The 23,160-nt window shown below is 40.7% G+C and overlaps 1 protein-coding gene across 1 annotated transcript in view; it reads right to left on the bottom strand.

Moving 5' to 3' along the window:
- LOC149311390 (uncharacterized) overlaps positions 1-11,705 on the bottom strand; it is a 156,076-nt gene extending 144,371 nt beyond the window's left edge. The window contains exon 1 of the mRNA XM_089528558.1: positions 11,658-11,705. Coding sequence (XP_089384684.1) covers positions 11,658-11,680 — 23 coding nt within the window. The 5' untranslated portion in view covers positions 11,681-11,705. The remainder of the gene's footprint in view (positions 1-11,657) is intronic.
- Between the last annotated feature and the right edge of the window lie 11,455 nt (positions 11,706-23,160).

The raw sequence follows: 23,160 nt of genomic DNA, 5'->3' as shown, positions 1-23,160 counted from the left end.
AAGTCTTGACCATCTTATGAATCATAGTCAAAAAGTGAGCCAATCTAGCCTCTTGCGCCAAAGAATTCCATTGTTTTTTTAGAAGCATTTATCTTTGTTCAGGACAAGGACTACCTGGATTTCAAGAAAAGTTACTATTCTGTTGCTAATGGGCCTGATATTTTATAACCTGACTTTTATTGCCCTTTGTCTCTTGTCCTCACATGGCCAAGAAGTTGTTCCCTCCAAAACAAGTGAACTGCAACAGAAACAACATGATATGAGATATAGGCCTGTGACTTGGAAGGAGTCAATGAACTCAAAATGGTGAAGCCACACTGCAAATATACAACCTTACATATTTTGCAACATAAAAAGATTACACTACAGTTGTCCCCATCCACCATCAGCTATGGTTACACAGCCACCAATAACCTGACTACAAGTAAGAAGAAACTTGGGAGAAAGGTGGCATACAAATGAAATAAATAAATTTCACATAATTCCTAGGGCATAAAAAAATTAAGACCTTGTGGGAGGAGGATTCAGGACGTATTGGGGATTGAAAAAACAGCCTGAGGTTTTCCATCAGAAATCTCTTGATAGTCATACAGTCTTGCATCCTTCCAGCATAATGTTGCATCTATCAAATGCTAATATTGCTCTCTTGGTTTAGGAATAACATATAAACCATGTTCCTAGCCTCTGTTGCAGGTACCCCCCCTCTAAAGAAGTTTCAGCTCTCTTCAAAATAGCTTTGATCTTTGAGCAGATATGCCATTATTTTGATACTGCATAAATAGTCATGCTAACTATGAGGAATTCTGGTCACATATATTACTTGCCATTGCTCACACTTTAGCTACAGGGGGAACTTTATCCTTGAATTACTCTAAAACAAGTATGTAATAATGTGGCCCACAGGCTACTTGCAGCCCTTGAGGGGTTTAGTGCAGCCTTTGGGACACCCACTATCCTCCAAGACTATTGTACTCCTGGGAAAATATGGCTGAACCGTCCCCCTTTCAGCTCCCCTTGCCTGCCCCCACAAAAAAGCACAAAACAATCCCAGCAGCTCTTGGACACTTATAAATTCAATTTTCCCCACCCATACGAAAAGGGTAAAATGAATCACCAAAAGGACTACAACGTTGGCTCAGAGTAACATAATGTCACTTTTACTCACCCAATATAGTAGCCATGATAGCATACTGCCATCCTCCCGTGCTCCAAAGTAGGAGAAAATTTGGTCATACAGCCTTCTGGATGCCAGTGTGCCCACCCCTGCTCACAGAAGTAAATTCTAGGTACCTTAGGTGCCAATAGAGACTATTGTCCATAGTGAACCCTTGTTATATATTGATAATACTGCTGACACCAACAAGATTTTCTTAGGTACCTTCATTATCAGAAAACACAACAAAAAATGAATAATTCTTCTAGCCAAAAATCCCGCCCCCCAAATCCACCATCCAAAGCAGTATGAATGCTATAGAATACAGCTTGTTTGCTGACATACCCAATTATCAGAGGATAAAGACAATTATAAAGAGTGATTGGATAAAAGGAACACACATTTAAAAGCAGAACCACCACAATGAGTAACAAGATATATTTCTGACAGAGATAATTTCCCTGTAGGCATTTTATTTATTGTGAAGAAACCAACAAGGAATATATTTCTCCATAAACCCATACAACAAAAACAGATATTTCATCGGATTTTCAATGTGTAGACATAACAATATTATCTATGCCACTGAGTGCCCTCATAAATATTTGGGAAAGATTTCAAGGAGTTTTTTGTTAAAGTACTAGGGGATTTAAGTGCAACATTCATATAAAAGAGTTGAGCAACCATGGGTTGAGCATTTTGCAGGGTTCAGTCATCAGTCCATTAAAGGTGCGGGAGGGGGGAGGGATTGAAAAAGATAGGAAATAAGAATAATATTGTAAGAACCAGTGGTTGAGTGTTGGGCTGGGATTCTGGGAAACCAGGGTTTGAATCCCAGCCTGGCCATGGAGATCCATTGGGCCATATTGGGCAAATCATACTGTCTCAGCCTCAGAGGAAGGCAATGGCAAACCACCTCTGAATATACACTGCCCCCCACCAAAAAAAAAAAATCCTGTAGTAGAGACTAGAATGGACTTGAAAGAAAATTACAGAACAGTTCAATCATCTTCTGAATGTGGAGCAGGAGTGGAGAACATTTTGTCTGTCACCTTAGAGTAATGCCTAGTTGGCACACCACCACCTTCTGTTAATGAAAAATGGAGTATAGTGGGACCTCAGTATTCACAGACTTGCCATCCATGGATTTGAGGAGTTTGGTAGTTCGGAGGCAGAGGCTTGTGCCCTGTCAGCAGGAAGAGCCAGAGCCAGAGCTTCAGTCCCATTGTCCCTAATGGCGGTAAGGGCATGTGGTCATGGCATCATTAGGGACAATGGGAGTTGAGCATTTGCAGATTTTGGTATCTGTGGAGGGGGGGCGGTTCCACAATGGATCCCCCATGGATACTGAGGGCCATCTGTACAATATTCCATATATATTAGGTGATGAGAAATCAAGCTACCAGGGTAAAGTCCCTTTCAGGCAAAGACCTATGGCCCCTTCCTTTATTCTTAATTACAACAATCATCTGTAGTCTCTACACTGGGAGAACGGTGGGATATAAATAAAGTATTACTAATTATTATTATTATTATTATTTAAAATCTTAATGAATCATCATAATCCTCAGATGTATGAAGCCCCTCACAAGGCATAAATGACAGTCTCAACATATTTTACCCATATGCAAAGTATATACACAATGATCAAGCCATGACACAAATGTACAGTGCATTAACATGTACATCTCATTCAGATACTAACAGAATCAACATGGGATCATAAGGCCACATCTTATGGAGGTAAAATACATGGATAAAAAAATCCAAGCAAAATTAGGGTAATAAAAATAGACCTTTTACTGATATGTTAAGCAGACAAGGAGATCAGGATACATTAAAAAGCTAGCAACAAATGTAATGGACGATATATCATTATGCCCAAATAACAGGTGAAGTCAAAATTCAGCTATTGTAGGTATGTTTCATACTCATTATAGCCAGAGGACACAGGATATATCAGAGTCCATGAAATTACTTACACCGAAACACTTTTGAATTATATTTGACTTTTGAAATCATCACAACAGTTTTCTTTAATGTTGCCTCAACCTATAATTCTTGTTCGAAAATAGTAATGCAATCACATAAAACAGTAGGAATCAAACCATATAAAATATTGTTATGTCTTTTCAGTAGAAAGTATAATATTTATTCTGCCAAGACTTCGATGAGAATAGCAGTATTATGTCACTTTGTATTAAATATAGGACACTATTTTAAAAATTGAAAATTCAGTATTGGAGAAACGAAGCAAAAATACATTAGTAGCAAACTACGAGTTAAAAATAATACCTGATTCTAACCATACTTTATTTTCCATTAATTTAAAAACATACTGCCCAATCCTATGAATCATTCTACTAGTAAACAAATATTTACAACTGGGACAAAATATTGCTCCACCAATATATATTTCTTTGTTGTTGTTGTGTGCCTTCAAATTGTTTCTGACTTATGGCAACCCTAAAGAGAACCTATCATAGGATTTTCTTGGCAAGTCTTCAAAGGAAGTTTGCTATTACCATCCTCTAAAGCTGAGAGAGTGTAACTTGCCCAATATCACTTGCACACTGATGCACCAATGCCATGTACAGGTAGAGCATCACATTGACTATGTGGCCAATTAAAGGATGGCTCTCCAATGGGAAAGTATCTGGACAAGCAGTGGGAGGTACTTAGGGGTTGACAGTGATGTGTTCATGCAACGGCACGCATGTATGGTGGGGAGCAACAAAAAAATTACCCAGCAGGGTGGCTTGATGCCACACCATGTGGTCAGGTCATGTACATTTGACCCACCTTAGGAGTGGGCTGTGCGGGCAGCAGGGTTTTGACCCACTTTGGGAAAAAGCAGGATTGAACTGCTTCTTCCTGCCTATCCACTCCAGCCCATAGTTAACAATGTCTTATCATAGTAAACAGTATTTTATATTGGCCTATACTCCGCAAAGCCAGGAACTGATATCTAAAAGATGGACCACATGATCAGAAATCATATTAAACAATGCTGTTTTCTTAGAAGATCTTCTCCATGGATTCACACTTGATATTACTCCTTCAGGTCCAAATCCAGATGCTGAGGATAGGGTATCTGGGACCAGCAAACAGACCTAAACTTGTCTTGGTTATGTGTATTGCCTTATGAAATAATTGAGCCTGACTGTACTACCGAGTTTCTGTACAGTATAAAGCTGTACTTTTCTTATAAGTACTTTTTTTTTTAATATGGGAAATCTGGGATAAACCATGAAGTTCCAGGAACAGCATTGGTGTTTCAATAAGCTCATAGGGCTGTTGTGAAGGTCACACTGAACTCCTGTATTGACTCAAACTTATGTCTTACTGAGTTTATTGGAGTTTTGTTGTTGCTTTGTGCCCTCAGGTCAGTTCTGACTTATGTCAGCAACCCTAAGGTGACCCTTTCACAAGATTTTCTTAACAGAATTTGTCCAGAGGATTGCCTTTGACTTCCTCTGAAGCTGAGAGAGTGCAAAATGCACAAGGTCACTCACTGGGTTTCCATGTCCGAGTGGAGATTCAAACCTTTGTCTCCCAGTGTCCCAGTCCATCACTCAAACCACTACATGACACTGGCTCTGTGAGTAAAGTAGATCCTTAATCAATTATCTGAAATTGGGGGGGGGGGGTAGAGTGAAACAAATATAGCTACCAATAGATAGAAAGAGCCAGCATGGTGTAGTGGTTTGAGCATCGGACTATGACTCTGGAGAATCGAATCCCCAGTTGCCATAAAACTCACTGGGTGACCTTGGACAAGTCACATTCTCTCAGCCTCGGAGGACGGCAGTGGCAAACCATTGCTGAAGAAATCTGCCAAGAAAACCACATAGGGTCCCCGTATGTCAGAAACAACTTGAAGGCATACAGCAACAACAACAAACCAGTGGACAGAACACCATTATCCTTATTGGCTTTGAAAGAAATTGATCAGAGAAAGTAAAATATTATTTACTCAAAAGATGTAGTACTTGAAAATATGAAGGAATGGTGTGAACAGCCTCATTTTCTATGAATGTTCTAGCAATTGAAAGAGTCCTTTAATAATTCTGCATTCCTGATTCCATCACTGTGGTTTCAACAGACTGACTGGTTTGCCAAGTCAAGGCATGTTTTTTGTGGCAAATATTAGCATACTTTAAATAATTTCATTGATAAGAAATTATACCATAGGGTCTGCTCCTTTACAGAATTACTGTATTTTTCCTTATGAAAGACTAAGTATTTTAAAAACAACTGTTACTAAGATTCTTTCTTTACCTTCTCTAAAATTATGTAAAAATAGATCTGGGTAGGTGCAAAAATAATCGGAAAATACTGAGCACAACCACTGCAGCAGAGTTGCTCTTGACCACTGCAAAATGGTATCAAGACATGGAAGAGTCAAGAAGTGTGCTACTAGAAATCAAATTGATTTTTATTTACTGTTTCCTTACATGCTCCTTCATGCTGACATTTACCTTTAGATGGGATGAACAAGACCTTTAACAAAATGTGCCAGTATGGAAAATTGCTTCTGTTTTACTTATAATTTAGCAATGCTATAACTAGGACTTTTTTAAAAATGGATTTTGAAAGTATGATTATATAAAAAAAATCAAACAAAAATGTAAGGGGGGCAGAAGGAGATTCATAAGGTATGAATTTGGTTAGGCACCCACACACATTAATATAACCTGACCAGATTTCTAAAAATACATTTTCTTCTAGTTGGTGTCTATGAATTACACATTAATCCATTGCCATAACCAGGACTTAACTGTTAGCAGTTGTTGTTCTAGGCCTCTGTTCTAACTTGCCTTCCAGAGTGAGAATTAGTGATGTCACCCAATGTAGTAAATCATACTGTCAGACTCATGGACCTCCTCCTGTACCAGACCATAAAGAATCCTTAGTAATGTTTTTTGTACTAGCGTTACTCATAAATCGTAATTCCTGTATATCACTGAATGACTGAATGTAATGGCAATAGTAGTGATATAAACATCTAGCAAAATCAAAATTATATCTTTAAAGTACAATATCATACTCACAGCCTAAATATGTTTACATTCACATAAATTTACATTGGTCCTAATAAAGTTATATCACTCAACTGTGGACTTTGGATTTTGTGCTCTTCTCATACAACAATGAAACAAACCGTTGTGTGAGGAGAAGGAGGGATTGTCCAATGTTGACAGTAAGCCTCACCTATAATTCACATAAACACAATAAGCAAATGCATTGGGTATTATTCTAAACTTCCAATACACAAATAGTTTTGCAGAGCAAGATAATGATGTAATGACTACAATAATATGTGGAGTCTTAATATCTCTGTCTCTCACATACAAAAACCACATTCAAGATTCCTAACTCGTTTGTAAATCCCATCACATGCTTTGCTAGGCCAGCTTGGCCTGGTCTTGGATAGTAAACATGCCAGAAAAGAAAGTGCCTTCTGAATGTGTGCATGTGTGTGTGCAAATGAAGAATATCCTCTTCCCAAGTAAACACAACAGGAGCCTTTTCAAACTACACAATGTTAACACTGTTGATCCTACCCTAATTGTCAGGGTTTGTATCATCCTATGGAATTCTGGAGTTTGTAATTTGGGGAGATTTTGATCTGTGAAATGTTGTAGGATATGCTGAAGCCTACAAAAGATGGCAGTATGTTACTCTTATACCTCTTATACTGCTGTGCCCCAATGCTAACATACAGCGGCTCATTATAAACTACCACATATACTTGACTATAAGTCAACTTCAGGTATAAGTCAAGGGCAGGTTTTGGGGCCAAAATTACAGCTTTTGATATGACCCATTGATATTTCAAAGGTAAAACTTAGGGGCAACTAACAAAAAAATCTATAGGATACAACATAGGAAAACAATGCCAAAGAACTTACAAAATTCCAACAAGAGTAACTGTTTGTGCTCACACTAATGCAGTGATGGGCAACCTTTTCAGCGTGGTGTGTCAACATTCGGCAAAAGATCGAGCATAACGTGGTGTGTCACTTCGACAAAAAAACATAATTTTGCGCAATTTATAGTTTAAACTACAAAATGTATAATTGCAATATATAATTGAATATGTCAAGGTGGTTTAACAAGAAGTGGGTTTGCCCTCGGATTCAACTGTACTTCTCAGAAGTGTGTATTTGGTCAAGGGACTTTGGTTTTTTCCCCCACTGCGCATGAGTTTGTAAAAATCAGAGCAACTTACATTGGTCGTGCCTCAGAAGCTGGCTCATTTCATCATCATCATCATCATCATCCTCATCCTCATCATCACTATCCTCTTCCTCCTCCTCCTCTTCTTCCTCCTTGTCTTTCCTCCTTCCTCCCTCCTTCCTTCCTCCCTCCTCCTCCTTCCTTCCTCCCTCCCTCCTCCTCCTTCCTTCCTTCCTCCCTCCCTCTTCCTTCCTCCCTCCCTCCCTCCTTCCTTCCTCCCTCCTCCTCCTTCCTTCCTTCCTCCTTCCTCCCTCCTCCTCCTCTGCCTCCCAGGCCCAAGCGGAGGAGGAGGTGGGTGGCTGCCTTGGCGCGCCCCCCCCCCGCGCGCGCCAAGGCAGCAGGCAGGCAGCCACCCACCTCCGCCTCAGCCTCCTCCTCTGCCTCCGCCTCCCGGGCCCAAGGAAGTGCACAGCGCGAGGCGGAGAAGGCAGTGGGTGGCTGCCTGCCTGCTGCCTTGGCGCGCGCGCAGGTGGGGAACACCAAGCCAGGCAGGCACCTCTGCCTCCTCCTCCGCTTGGCACGGCCTGGAACGGAGGAGGAGGTGGAGGAGGAGAAGGAGGGGTGCCTCCTGCACCCGCCCGCGCCCCCTTCCCCACCTCCCTGCCACCCTCCCACGCCTCCCCACGCGGCCGCGCCACCCACCTCCTCCTCTGTTCCAGGGCGCGCAGGAGGCACACCGCCTCCTCCTTTGCTTCTTCCACGCGCCCGTGCGGCCTGGAACAGAGGAGGAGGTGGGTGGCACGGCGCGTGTCACCCCAAATGGCTACACGTGTCAGCACTGACACGCGTGTCATAGGTTCGCCATCACTGCACTAATGAGTGGATGGATAAGAGAGCAGAGCAGGATCAGTGCTTTCAGGACAGATTAGACTCTTTCCTTTCACCAGGGGATGGCTCATCTATTGGGTTAAAATACATTATTTACCTTGGCCTGTGGATAGGCCAACTCATGTTTCTTGGGTCACTTTTTGACCAAAATTTCTAGACTTATACAAGAGTATATACAGTAAGCTTCTCTGCTTTTTTATTATTATTTATCCTATGTTCCTTTATCATGGCAGCCTTTGAGACAGAAGTAAATATGCAGAATCCTTGTAAAAAGACGTTTCTCAAATCCAATTTGAACCTATAGAAGTCAAAAGCCAATAAATGAATATCCTAGGACAAGGCTAAATGACATTTCCTTACATCACCAGTACCCTCGAAATGTACCTATTTGGCAAGAGAGATGCCAATTAATCCTCTGTCGGCCCACTTTTCAGCTCCTTTTAAAATATCCCAGTTTCTCTCTTCTTCTCCAACTTTCCCCCCAATGTTTTCAGCTTACTTCAGTTGCTGCAAACTGAGGTCAAATTGCAATAGTAGTTTGCTCTCAGCCAGAAGGAGAGGAGAGGAGATGCTGGAGTCTAGCCTTTTGCAGTAGACTCAAGTAAAAGCAAACTGTTCTGTGTGCTCTTCTTCATTAATATTTTTGCAACCTTGACCAAATTCTGACATTGCTAGGCCACACGTGCTACAGTTTTCATCTGTGAAATGTTGGAGGATATCTGTCACCCTCCATTTCTTCCTTCTCCTTAACAACAAACCTTATTTGATATGACTTTAAGCATACATACACATCAATATTAACTCATTGCTAGACTTTCCACATAAAATAACCTTTAGCTGTTGTTTAAAATCAATGTGTTAAATAATATAGAGTGTTGAGCAAGCTGTAATAATAGGGCATCATAAACGTCAAAACAAAACTGGAAGATCTGTAGATACCAATTAAAAGCAATTTTAGAAAATGTTTATATTTACCAAGCTAGATAAATCAGACCTTAAAATGATTTTTTAATGGGAGTGTTCACATTAATAATTTTTGTTTAAAATTATGAAAAAAATGCTCATTATTTTAAAAGTCTATACATGAGCTTTAAGAGGAAAATGTGAAAAAATAATATTGATAAACCTTTTGTTAGTCCCAAAAGAAAATGTCACAGCCTGTAATACATTATTTCCAAACTCTGAAAGAAATTAACAGGAAAAAAATTAATGCGGACATGTAATCCAGACAATTTGCAGAAAACCACTCTCCTAAACAGAATCTATCCTCCAATCCAGAAGGATTTTCTTTGAATACTATAGCCTGATCTATGCATATTTGCTCAGATGCAAGTCCTACTGAATTAACTAAAACTTAATCCTGAGTAATTTTATATAACATGACACTGACAGCAGTGATCTTTGAGAATCATTCTTTAAACTTATAATTCCAAAAGTTAGATATGTATAATGTGATGTTTAACAGTTTTAAATCTTCAGTACTACGTATACATACCCCAGAGAAACTTAGTAGAACTCAATAGGACAGCTCTAAGTAAACATACAAGATCAAGAGCTAAGCCCTAACATTAGCTGCTGAATAGTATACAAGAATTTTTCAGACTGGAACACCTCACAGAAATCTTTGTGGCATAAACAATACATAAATTACGCATGTGTGTGGTATTCAGGGAACTCGACTATACCTCCCAATCAGTTTTCCAGCTTCATTGGAATCCACCAAGCCTTAACAGAGAACAAGCAAGAAGCACAACTCAACACAGATTTTGTAACACACCAGACTGCTTCTCTTAATGATAAGGAGTGCTGAATGTTTAATAAGGACTCAGCTTTGCGTTCTGCAGCCATAGGTTGAATCTCCCTTATTTGAAATTCTGAAATCAAAATATTCCAAAAACCAAAATGTTTTTTTCATGAGTGGTTGAAATAGTCACACCTTTGCTTTCTGATGGTGCAATGCACACAAACTTTGTTTCAGGAAAAAAAATATCTTAAAATATTGTATAACATTATCTTCAAGCTATGTGTATCAAGTGTATATGAAACTAAAATGAAATTTCTGTTTAGACCTAGGTATCTCCTAATGTATGTATATGCATAGGATCAGCATGGCGTAGTGGTTTGAGTGTTGAACTACAACTCTGGAGACCAGGATTCGATTCCTAATTCAGCCATGAAACCAACTGGGAGAACTTGGACAAGTCACACTCTCTGAGCCTCAGGGTAAGGCAATGGCAAACCTCACTGACAAAATCCTGCCACATGATAGGTTCTCCTTAGGTTTGCCATAAATTCAGAAAGGACTTGAAGGCACACAACAACAAATGTATATATAAAAACAAGTATTCCAAAATCAAAAATAAAATAATAATAATTAAAAAATCCAAAATCTCAAACACTTCTGATACCAAGCATTGCAGATAAAGGAGATTCACACTGTTATCTTCTTGTATGGAGATCACATGAGACCTTAAGTGGAGTATACTCTCTAAACAGGGCAGCAAAAAGGTGGCCAGGGGCTGCATATGGGCATCAAGACTGCTTTTGTTACTCTCAGGGCCAGGCAATTTTTAAAATGTTTTTTTTACAAACTATAGCAGGATACAGACCGCCCCTTTGGGGCGGCCTGCACCTGCCCCTTTCCCCGACAAGAGGCCCCCAATCCTCCCCGATCCGCCGCTTTTCCAGGCCTTGGGGAAGTGGCAAAATGCCGCTTCCCCATGGCCTGGAAAGGGGTGTCCTTGGGGCTTCAAGCCCCAAGGAGACCCCAACACCAGCGGGGAGAGAGAGAAAGGGGCTCCTTTCTCTTCAGTATTGCTGGCACGAAAAGAGCTCCATTTTGGAGCTCCTTTTGATGCTGCTGAAATGGCGCCACAGGCGCCCTTCAGCAACACCAGGACGTAACAGCCATGCCATGCCGTTTGGATGTGATGCGGCTGCTACATCAAAATGGCAGCGCCCATGTAGACAGAGCGCCACCATTTTGACGTACTTAGTACGGCCTAGGGTTAGGGAGCGTCTGAAAAGGACACTCCCGGGCAACCCTAGCACGTACTCAGTACGTGCTTAATGGCCCGTTTGTACAGGGCCTATTTTTGGCCTCAAATGTTCCTATGAAGTGTGGGGGCATTTTTGGATACACGTTTGCCCTCCATACAGCAAATTTTAGGTCCAGGAGAGGCCTGCTTTCCAACAAAAAGTGACTGAAAAGTCAATTTTGTGTCCCAGAACCGCTGCTGGGCCTAAAATGGCCCAGAAAGAGGAAAGATATGATGAAATTGCCCTTCACATGACTAGGCATCACTGAGGGCCTCTAGGGATTGTTTTGTGATTGATTATTGCAAAATAGATATATTTTTAGTCTTCAAAGATATAGCCATGTTAGTCTGTAGAATCAGTATGTAGAGAGATCTTGTAGCACTTTGAGACTTACTGAAAGAAAGAAGTTGGTGGCATGAGCTTTTGTAGACTTGAGCCTACTTCCTCAGATACATGTTTTGGAGTGGAGAATTCAGAGACAGACCAATATAAGTTGCTTGTGTGTGAGAATGTCAGTTCAGTTCAAGTCTATGAAAATTCATGCTACCAACTTCTTTCAGTTAGATTCAAAGATGCTAAAAGATCCCTTAGCATACTGATTTTTCAGACTAACACAGCTATCTCTTTGAAGATAACATATGTCTATTGTGCAATAATCAATCACAAAACAATCATAACAATCCATCACACAACAAAACAAGCTAAATGCAAGAAACATAGGTGAGGCCAATCATGCGCAGTGACAAAGAGATATCTTGGATCTACTCAAGGAAGCACCTCTTCTATAAATGTGCTAAGTATATCATCTAGTTTGACACACTGTTGAGATACAGTGGAAGAAGAGGCATGATACTGAGCTCTTACGCTGCTGGGAAAGAAAGAGGTTGGGCTATTTTCTCAGCCACCCCTTTTCTCCTTCAGTATGTGGGAGAACTCAGGCAGGGGAAGGAGCCTACCACTCAGTCATGTTTCAGCACTTTCTTCAATGACTATTTCATAAAGTTTAAATTCCTAGTCAAGGAATGTTTGAATGCATACACAGATGATTACATAAGTGAGATATTGTATTAATTGGGAGAGGAATTAAGAACAAAGGAGTCAGTATAAAATTAGTGTGTCTTGCGTTGTACCCTGAAGGTCATTAGACTTTGGCTCTGATAGCATGCCAAGAACAGTGAATTCCAGAAGGGATGACAGGCATAATAGAGAAAGCCCTGACACAGGGCAAGCGATGTTCTGCATAACAGTTAGCAGCAAGCATTTCCCAGCTGAATTAAAAATTATGTCAGGACAAAGCTTTCTATCATTAACTGCTGCAACCTCTCCCCAATTAAAATCTAGCAGCTTTTAAAAAGCAATAATTGGTCACTACTAAATCAGAGCAGATACGCCAGAATTAAATCATATACAGTCGTCCCTCCTTGTTCACAGACTTTGGATCTGCGGTCTTGATTACTCATGGGCAACAAGCGGGGAGGGAACAAAATGGTGTATGCGCATGCGCCGCACACACAAGGCTGTGTGCAGGAATGTGGCCTTTGAAATCAATGGGACTCCAATATTGGTGATTTTTCCAATTCACGGGGGGCGGGTGGTGGTCCAGAATGGATAATTGCGAATCGGAAGGGATGACTGTAACTGCATTTGTTTAAAAGCAAGGAGACTTGGATCCAAACAGCTACCTCAGATGCACTCCAGGGTCTCGGCATTCCCACTGAATTTTTTATTGTCTTGAAATGAACAGGCACCACATTGTATCACAAACTTTCTCAGGCTGAAATTCTTTGTATAGTTACACGAGAGTAACTTTCACTGAACACAGTACAATATATATCTGAGTAAGCATGCACAGTAGAATGGCACTGTGAATCTCTGTTTTGAAAGAGGCTTGCCCTTTCTCATGACAGATTGCCATAACAGGGGTGGACAAAGTACAGCCTGTTTTTGTGACCCTCAGAGATTAGAAATGTAGAATTTTGTCCCAAAATGCCCTCTAGAAGGTGTGAGGGCATTCTAACAAATCCCCCAAAGCTGTTTTAAGATCAGGAAAGGACTTTTTAAAACCAGTAAACCAGAAATACTTCTTGTTTTGAAAAAAGACCTCTCCTGGGTCTAAAATTGTCCAGAAGGGGACTTAAAAACTTGGAGAAAATGCCCACAATCCCTAGAGTTCATTTGGGGGCAAAAAAAGTGTGGGGTTTATTTTTATATGGGGAGTAGAGTGGGGGGATGGAGCCCCCCAAGGTTTGCTAGGCGGCTAATGAGGCTCTTAGCCTCCCAAAGATGTCCACCTTTGCTGTAAGCCAGTGTTTCTCAACCTTCCTAATGCCACAACCCTTTAATACAGTTCTTCATGTTGTGGTGACCCCCCACCATACAGGAGCAGTGTCTTGGTTCCTAAGACCTTCGGAAATATGTGTTTTCCGATGGTCTTAGGAAACACCTGTGAAAGGGTTGTTCAACCCCCAAGGGGTTGCAACCCACAGGTTGAGAACTGCTGTTGTAAGCAAAAGACTCTTTGGCATATTTAGTGAGATTCTCCCAAGTTTATTCAACTAATCACATTATGCATTGGAACTAGACCTGTGAGCATATATATTAAAGCCCACACCTCTATACCACATCTTCATCACTATATGCTAGATGTGTCAGAAAGACCTAATTAATCAAAAACAAAAACATCCAATAATCCAGTCCTGGGAATCCAGATGTTATGTCTAAAGAAACAATGTGTACACATTGCCTGATCATTTTAAAAGAAGGGTATAAAATCCATGCTCTTTCACTGTGCTCACTAAGACATAAATCACTGAATGGAAGGAGGCTCAATTTCTAGGAAGTGTTCTTGGCATTATAGCCAAAGAATCACTCAAGGCACTTCTTAATAATTTATCAGTTTTGGAAGAGAGATGATCCCAACAGATTAAACATGGTGTATTTCAATATCCCGGGTATGCCAGGTGAAAATACTATAGCATTATGTCTCTCACACATTACTACTTTAGGTGCTTAAGAATATTTTTCTAATGCAGGATACTGTGCTCAGGGCTTTATTCAGCTTTGAGACTGCTAACCTATGTGTACATATCTGGGAGTAAGCTTCACTTGAAAACTGTGAAGACATACTTTTTGAGTAAAAATGCATAGTACTGCACTTTGAAATTCCTGAGGATATTGATCAGGCCAGCAAAAATTACATCCTTGAGCAAAATGTGGCAATACCAAATATCCACTGCTTGCAGCCCTTTCATACTTCTGTGACAGCCCCAAGCCGGCCCAAGCAGTGCACCTATTAAATGATAGGCAAAACCCATCAATAGGTTCTCATTCTCACTGCTGTTCCATTTCTGCCATGGTTCGCTAGGTCTCTGCCTCTTCAGTTCCACTTATTGGGCAGTCATGTAGTGTAAGTGGCCATGATTCTGCTCCTCTCTTCCTCTCCCCTTCCCCATTATCATAGTTGCTAGTATCTTCCCAAAGCCAGCTGCTGTGTGCAAATTCATACAGGAAGCTGTTGGCAGCTAAGCTTGCTTGTCCTCCCATTTCCTCACAAAACACATGGCTGCTGTGAGACTGTGCACACAGCAGCATTGAGCTTCAGTAGTGGGAAGGAGGAACAGCCCTGGCTGCCAATACCTTCCCAAAGCTGGTTGCCATGTGCACATTTACACAGGAATCAGCAATTGCTGTCATGGGGGAAAGTGTGGTATAAAAATTATGCTAACCCAGTATGCTTCTGTTCTTAAACTAGTGGGATTGTGGTGGGACTGTAGGCTGTTGTGATAATGTCTTGAGAAAAAAGAGTACTTGCACTGAAGTGGAACAGAATAGGAGGGAAGGTTAAAAACATATCAGGTTTGAGAGGCTTCTAATAAAGAAGAAACAGTGCCTTGTGGGGCATTGCCAAAGTAGAATAAAGACTAAGTAGTAGTGAAACAATCATCCTCCCCAATTAAAATTGAGAATCAAACCTCTTAAGGTAACATATTTTTAAAAGCTACAGAATTTATTTGAGTTTTGCAAACTATAAAGAATTATAAAAGCATATTTCACTTACATAGACTTGATATATTCACTGAAGATCACAGCTGCTTGCATAAATGAAGCACACATTATAAACCACTCTAGTCCCAGTTAACAGCTCAGTCCCATGAAGAATTCAGGATACTTAATCCCACTGAAAGCATGACACTTCTGCATGTCAGATGTGGTATATAATGGGGCTGTAAATGTCTTGAACAATAATAATTTTTTTCCTCCTGTTTTGCCTTCCTAAGCTTCTTGAATGCTGAGAGGGAGAGATACTATCAGGAGACTGAGCACTCTTTATTCCTGCCCTATAGATCTTGCGACTGTTGCTCAGCTGCTGGGGGTTTTCTGCTTCTGTTTTCAGCACACCACTTAGTTCTGCTTCTTGAAGTACTAGAGCAGGCTGCTGGTACCATACTGCCCTGTTAATCTACCCCTGTACATTAACTGCTGACAATGAAGTCAGATAGTAATCTTGGGATCCACTCTCACCTCACAGTGTTTCCAGACAATGCTCTTGAGTTTTCTGCTGCTACTCAGGGTTCATCTATACTGTAGAAAAAAATGTCGTTTGACACCACTTTAACTGCTGTAGTTCCATCCTATGGAAACTTGGGATTTGCAGTTTTACAAGGTCATCAAGCTGCTCTGCCAAAGTGTACTTGTGCCTCACAAAACTAGAAATCTCAGGATTCTGTAGGACAGTCAAAGTGGTGTCAAAGTGCATTATTTCTACAGTGTAGATGCACCCTTATCACAAGTCTTTTACTGCTGGGTGCCATGGAGATTATAGTGCTGAGGTCTTCTGCTTCCTTCTGATCTTCAGTCTCAGCTAGAATTTTTCTGACAATAGAAACAGACTTGCTCCCAGCACCAGCATCCTGAACCATAGTGACTGCAAACCAGTTTGCCTCCCTCTGGCCTAGGAGCACCACATAGATTTTACTACTACAGAGATGCTTTATGATTGATTAAATTAATTTAATAATTAGATGTAACAGTAATAATAACAGCAATATAGGAAACTATGGTCCGTCTAGTCAAATATTGCCAACACTGATTGATGTCAGGTCTCTGGGATTTCAGGAAGGATTCTTTCCTAGCCCTATCTGGAGAAGCTTGGAATATATTCCCTGTGGCTCTTCCATCCAAGTACTAACTAGGCTTCACCTGATTTACTTCCAAAATCTAGTGAGACTGGATGTTTTCAAGATGATATGATGGTCAATAATTGTTGAAACTATAAGTAATACACAAGTTTAACTAATGAGGAGATTGAATAGAAATTAAATTAAATGTTTTGTTCCTCAACTAATGTGAATTAAATGGGCAAAATAGTGTTTAGTCTTTGCTTTGCTTCATGCTGTGAATTAAACATGCAATATAATAATAAAAGTGATTTATAAAGTGATTTATAAATAAAATAAGTATGCTTCCTGGCACACTAGATGAATGAAAAATTATCCATGTAACATGGAACTAGAAAGGTGGGGGTTTTTAAACAAAAGATGTGTCACACTAAGAATGAAAATCAGAAAGCTTGAGGTTGGGGGTGAGAAGAATATGTCTGACTATCTAAAGCACATATTGATTCACATATAATAAACAACTAACAAAATAACAAGAAAAGGAAAAACAAGATCAAATTGGGCTATTCAGATTAAGGGGGGGAAAGGTTGCAAATGAAAGGACAAACACTCAGAGAAACCAAGCTTAGACAACAAGAGCATCCACCCAAACCCTCATCTGAGCTGTTTCAGAGATATGACACTAACAGAAAAATCTAGTAAAGAAATGAAGGAACACAGGAGATAATTGACTATATAACTTAAATGACTTCATTCAATCTCTCACTGCCCTAAGTACTGTGATTGGAGCGGGCAAGATTACTGTCCCAGATTGTATATTGCAGCCATCAAGGAACAAAGTACAGCTCCTTTCCTCTTCTAAATCATACCACTTTGTTGTTTTCCTTGTATATTTATGTTGGAGACTTAAACTTCCCCACTTCCTTATTTTTGATGCCCAAACCTCCACATTAGTCCAAATTACTTCAGATTGTGCTGTTCCATTCCAGAATTGAATTGAGACAATCAGGATCCTATCTGGAGCTTGTATAAAATAGTCCAAATGGATCTAGTTCAGTTTTGGTTTTGGACAAAATAAATTTAATTAATAAGGTACAAATGTGAATGCATGTATAGTGTTGGATGTTTGGTTTTATCAATTAAAGTATTAATTTGCATGGTATTACTTTGGAGTAAGTCCTACTGATCATGTCAAAATGTACTTTCTATTAAGTATCTGTAGGACTGTATTGTTAGACGTTATAATAAAGTGGTGGAAGTTGTGGAGCCTTCAGATGTTGTTGAACTACAACTTTCAGCAGTCCAAGTCAGCATAGCTAATGGTAATGCTAGAAGCTTCAGTTCAGTAGCATCTGGAAGGTCACACAATTCCCATCCCTGCTTTTTAAGAACTGTAAGTAGAGATTCTTCTTGTCCCTTTTTTTCAAAATGGAGAAAAATTGTAGGCTGTCAACATGACATCTCTGACCCATTTAAAGAATCATAAATAGGTCTTTCAATAAATTGGCACAGTTTTATGTTATGCCTGGATTGTCTTTGCTACCATACGTTGGTACACCATCCCCTCTGGAAAGAAAATAAATGAGAGAAGCAAGGCAGATTCATTCAACTACTGTACTGCTGCATGGGAGACAGTAGTTCACACAATAACTTGACCTACTTCACATTCTCTTTATCATCTATTCTTTGTACTCTAATACTGGAGGCTAGAACACATAGTACTTCCTTCTCTTCCACTATCTTAAAAAAAGAAAAAGTCAAATTTGAAAGTGTTTTACAGTTGGTATCTGCTGGGATTTTGGTTCCATGACCCTGCGTATATATATCATGGATGCTCAAGCCCCATTATATACACTAGTGTAGTAAGAAATGGCAAAACAAATGTTTGCTTTTTGGTATGGGGGGTATTGTTCAAGCCATGGATTGTTGAATCCATAGATACAGAGGCCTGTTACAGACAGCCAAAATAAAGCTGCTTCGAGTCACAGTGGAGGTATGGTATTTCAATGATACATGCGTCCTAAGAGTCCAGAAGCCGCACCAAAGCCACACTCCAGGCTGGAGCGTGGCTTTGGTGCGACTTCTGGACTCAGGACGAATGCATCATTGAAACACCATACCTCCACTGTGACTCAAAGCAGCTTTATTTTGGCTGTCTGTAACAGGCCAGTATTTGTGGATAAGGAGGACTGACAGTATTAGGAAGTCCTTCACTTCCCCATAAATAATATGAACAGCAAGCGATGAGTAATGTAAATTGGTTATTTATTTTAAAGTAACAGTAATGTGCTTGGTAAGAGCGAGTGTGGTGTAGTGGTTTGAGATCCTTTGCCTCAAGTTGAGAGGAAATGCAGATTACTTGGAGGAAGGAAGGATCACTGAATTCATACAATACAATTTGATGCTCTTATTATCTGGATGACCACATGCCTCAGATATATTCCTTTTTTTTCTGGGAACCTGACCTAGTGTTCCTGAAAAGTCATCGGATCTTTCAAAAACATGTTTTCTCCAGATATTGTTGTTTTGTCAAGTCATTTCCAACTTATGACCTAAAAACAAACTTATAATGGAGTTTTCTTGCCAACATTTGGTCAGAGGAGGTTTGCCATTGCCTTTCCTTGGGGCTGAGAGAGTAACTCAACAGTGGGTTTCATAACCCAGTCGGGAATCAAACCCTAGACTCCAGAGTTGTAGTCCAACACTCAAAACATTCCACCACACTGGCTTTCATTTATATGAGAAATGAAAATATGAAGACCCCAAAATACAGTGCAGGATATACAGGGGTGCTTAACAAATAGGTTAGGTATTATACATATTCTAAAATGTTCCTGAGAAGTCTATCAGTTTACTGGTTATGCTCCCCAAGCTTACATCTGACACCCCTCCCCTCAAAGAGGACACCCCTCCTGCTTTTCCAAGGGATTCAGTTAGTCTTTCCACATTCCCTTTTGAACAAAAATATTTTGACTCCACAGAGTAGCATTGCTTGTTAAGTGCCCTATTCTCTTTCTTTGCCAGAAGTGCTTTAATTCTAACAAAACAAGCAAGAGGATAAGCTTTAGAATAACACTTCTTCTGGTTGTTGGAGAACAAGAGAGTGGATGATTTCTTTGTGTTGTATCATCCTTTCTTGCCAGCTCTTTTCTTCCAATCTGGAGGGACAATCCTCCTACACCTAAGCGAGAAGTTAATCCCTGTTAGCTCTTTTTAAATAACTCCTTATGCAATAAAGGTAAATAATAACTCCTAATACAATAACTTTAATTCGTTAATTTCTGCTATTTAGCAGCAAAATTAGAAATAGCACATAACTGGAAAGGAGATAAAAGAACCATGTTTGTTGCAATGGAAAAACAGACGGTGCAATTTAGTTCTCACAGAAAAACTAACCTTCTATGTTACGCAAGCTTTTTTTTTTTTTTTTTTGCCATTTGCCGACCTTTCTTGAGTTTGTAAATAGTAATGCCTCAGATTCTCGCCCACTATCAACCTACAGGAATCTATGGAAGGGTTTATTGTCATGATTCATCTAAAAGTATTGTTGTTATAATGGTGTTCTCTTTCACTGTGCCCATGATTATGACATTGATGTGATGGATGCTTGAGCACTACATGAGCTGAAAGTGACTGGTGTTGTATTATTGGTTGGTTGTTTACCTGTTATTTAACCTAGAATAAAAAAAATCCTCCTCCCTACAAAAGAGAAGACATTGACCTCTAGTCAGTTAATTCTGAAAGTAAACATACCACCACATATCAGTGAAAATACACTGCCCAGCTGGGTTAGATACCCACCACCTATTTCTGGGGGGGAAATCATGGTAAGTAACAATGTGATTTTCTGCAGCAGAGAAGAATACCCTCTGCTGGGATGTACTAGACCAGTCTTTGATGAGTAGACACTGGCTGACCACTTCTACCTAGTAACACAGGGCCTTGGTATCCACTGGGGTTTGGCTCCTGGAGTCCCTGTGGATTACAAAATTCGTGATGCTCAAGACTCGTTAAATACAATGGCACAGTAAAGTGGTGTCCATTATACAAAAGGGCAAAGTCAAGGTTAGCTTTTTGGAATTTTTAATATTTTCAAACCGTGGATGCTTGAATCCAAGGATAAAGAATCTATGGATATGGGGAGCTGAGTGTACCAATAAGTAATCAAAGGTCTGGGAATATTCAGTTTTCTTGAAAAAACTCCAACTTATGCTACAGTTTTTCTTTTTCACTTTTTGGATTTTGGCAGAAAATTGTTTTGTCCTCTGTGAAAAATGAATTCACCCTTGGCAAGAACAACAGCTCCAGACCTCGCACCACACAGTCCTTGTGGAAAATATATAGTTCTTTTCTTACCAACAGAGCTCTCAGTTTGGACACTCTAAATATTACCAGAAATAAAGTTTTCTAAGAACCAGAGCTGTGTCTTCCTAAGAGGTTCAAATCATCACCTTCAACACCTTATGAAAGTCCAATTACAGGAAATAAGGTATAGTAAGAAGAATTAGTAGATTTTTCCCTCTTTAAAAAGAATCTGATGTGAGAATACTTAGCCAGAGACTGGTTATGAACCAGATTTAAGAGGGAACCTAACACAACCACCTGAAACTTGAAAGGGCTGGGCTTCAAACACAGGTCTTTTCTTTTCTGTAGGAAAGCCAGTATTATCTGAATGAAGATTGTGTCACACCCCTTTCCTCTGCATCAACAACAGAAAGGCTAAGTGAAATCTCATTATAGTCTTCAGATGGAAGACCATAAAGCTATCGAAATAGATGCAATTACTTGAGGTGAGTAGTCCAAAACCCCTAGCACACACCACCCAGTTTACATCCTTCTAACTGTAATCAGTCTGGTTCTGTCTTTACTAATGACCTTTCCTTAACAGATGAACCTGTGAAGAAGAAGCCATCATTTCTGAATCAAAAAACCAAGTAGAATTGAGAACAAGGTATTTCTGGCTCACCAACAAGGATTACCTCAGTGTGCTCCAATCCCACCTGCAGAAGAACTCTGTGTAGCAGAGATGTCAGCTGGAAGGTATAATACAAGCTTTGAGGCCAAGGTGACATTAAGCCATCAATTCCTGCAACTTCCTCTATCCAAAATTATGTTATAAATCTGTTTACCTTCTAGCTAAGGTATGATTCATTACTGGAGGCCCAGATTACTCCTTCATTGTAGGAAGACCTGTAGGAGATCCATTATCTGCAAACAGATCCATTACTGGAGACCCAGATTACTCCTTAATTGTAGGAAGACCTGTTTGTGTAGGCTCCAGGCCCATAGTCTTGGTCCTGTTTGATAGTCTTGTCGAGTACCATTAGTCCTATGTTGAGAGACAATAAAGATGAGACTGCCCATTCTAGCAGAAATTATGCTTCCCTCATTAGTAACAAGTACTTTGTTTCTTTCTGTCTATGTGAGACTTTTGTAGCATTGCTGACTGCCCTTAGTAATATATCTCCTTCATTTGTGAGAGGAAGAAATACAGTCGGCCCTCCTTATCCACGGATTTTTTATCCATGGATTCAAGCATCTACAGCTTGAAACTATTCAAAAAAAAGTATAAATCCCAAGTATCAAATCTTGATTTTGCCATTTTATATAAGGGACACCATTTTGCTATCCCATTGTATTTAATGGGACATGAGCATCCACAGATTTTGTTATTCACAGGGTGTCCTGGAACCAAACCCCAGCGGATAACAAGGGCCAACTGTACAATGACCCCTCTCTATCCACAGGGGAACCATTCTGGACCCGCCCTACGGATACCAAAATCCGCGGATGCTCAGGTCCCATTGTCCTCAATCCACCTAAGTCAGCGGGTGGCTGGAGGCAAGGAACCTTCACTGCCACCTCCCACTCCTTCCTCCTCCTCTGTGGCTTCCTCCCACTCAGTGGGGATCCCACATCAGTGCAGAGTGCGGGACTTCCAGGGCCGGGGAAACAGCTGCATGGGCCAGGGGAACTGCCATGCGGGCTGGAAACAGCTACATGGGTTGGGGAAATGGCTGTGAGGGTGGGGGAAGGGCCACACAGGCTGTGGAAACGGCTGCTCACTGCCCACTCAGAGGCCCAGAGATCCTCCCAAAGCCCTGAGCAGCACCCACATGGCCCCAAGGAGTGCCTGCAGGAGGTGGGGGGCCTGCACCCCCCCGGGACGCCACTGCTCCTGTCTCCTCCCACCTCTTCCTGCCTCCTTCGCCCTCTTCTTCCCACTCCTTCCTCCTCTTCCACCACAGCTTCTTCCTTCCTCCTCTTCCCATCTCTTCCTTCCTTGTCCTCTGCCACCCCGCCAATGGACTTGCTGTCTGCAGATGCTTACCTCCGCGGATGGCAAGGTCCGTGTATACAGAGGGCCCATTGTATCTTTAAAAAGGTAAAGGTTTCCCCTTTGACAAGGTTATCTAATTGTGTCCAACTATAGGGGGCAGTGATCATCTCTATTACTAAGTCAAAGAGCCAGCTTTATCAAAGACAACGCTGTGATCATGTGGCCAGCAGGACTGCACAGAACACTGTAGCTTCCCACCAAAGTGGTGCCTATTCACCTACTTGCACTTTTACATGCTTTCAAACGGATAGGTTGACTAAAGCTGGGACTAGTAATGGGAACTGTCATGCAGTACTTGGACCTTGACCTGCCGGCCTGCTGATCTTGCAATAGTCAGAGTCAGCTTCTTAACTGCTGAGCCACCTTGTTCCCAAAAATACCTACAAAGAAACCCCCCAAAAATACCTACAAAGCTAGAAATGGAGAAAGGGGACCTCCAT

This window comes from Sceloporus occidentalis, unplaced genomic scaffold (assembly GCF_023333645.1).
Source record: "Sceloporus occidentalis isolate IW3139 unplaced genomic scaffold, rSceOcc1.0.p SCAF_6, whole genome shotgun sequence".
In the NCBI taxonomy this organism is placed as follows: domain Eukaryota; kingdom Metazoa; phylum Chordata; class Lepidosauria; order Squamata; family Phrynosomatidae; genus Sceloporus; species Sceloporus occidentalis.
The sequence above is the reverse complement of the archived record's forward strand: the minus strand, read 5'-3'. Positions and strand labels throughout refer to the sequence as shown.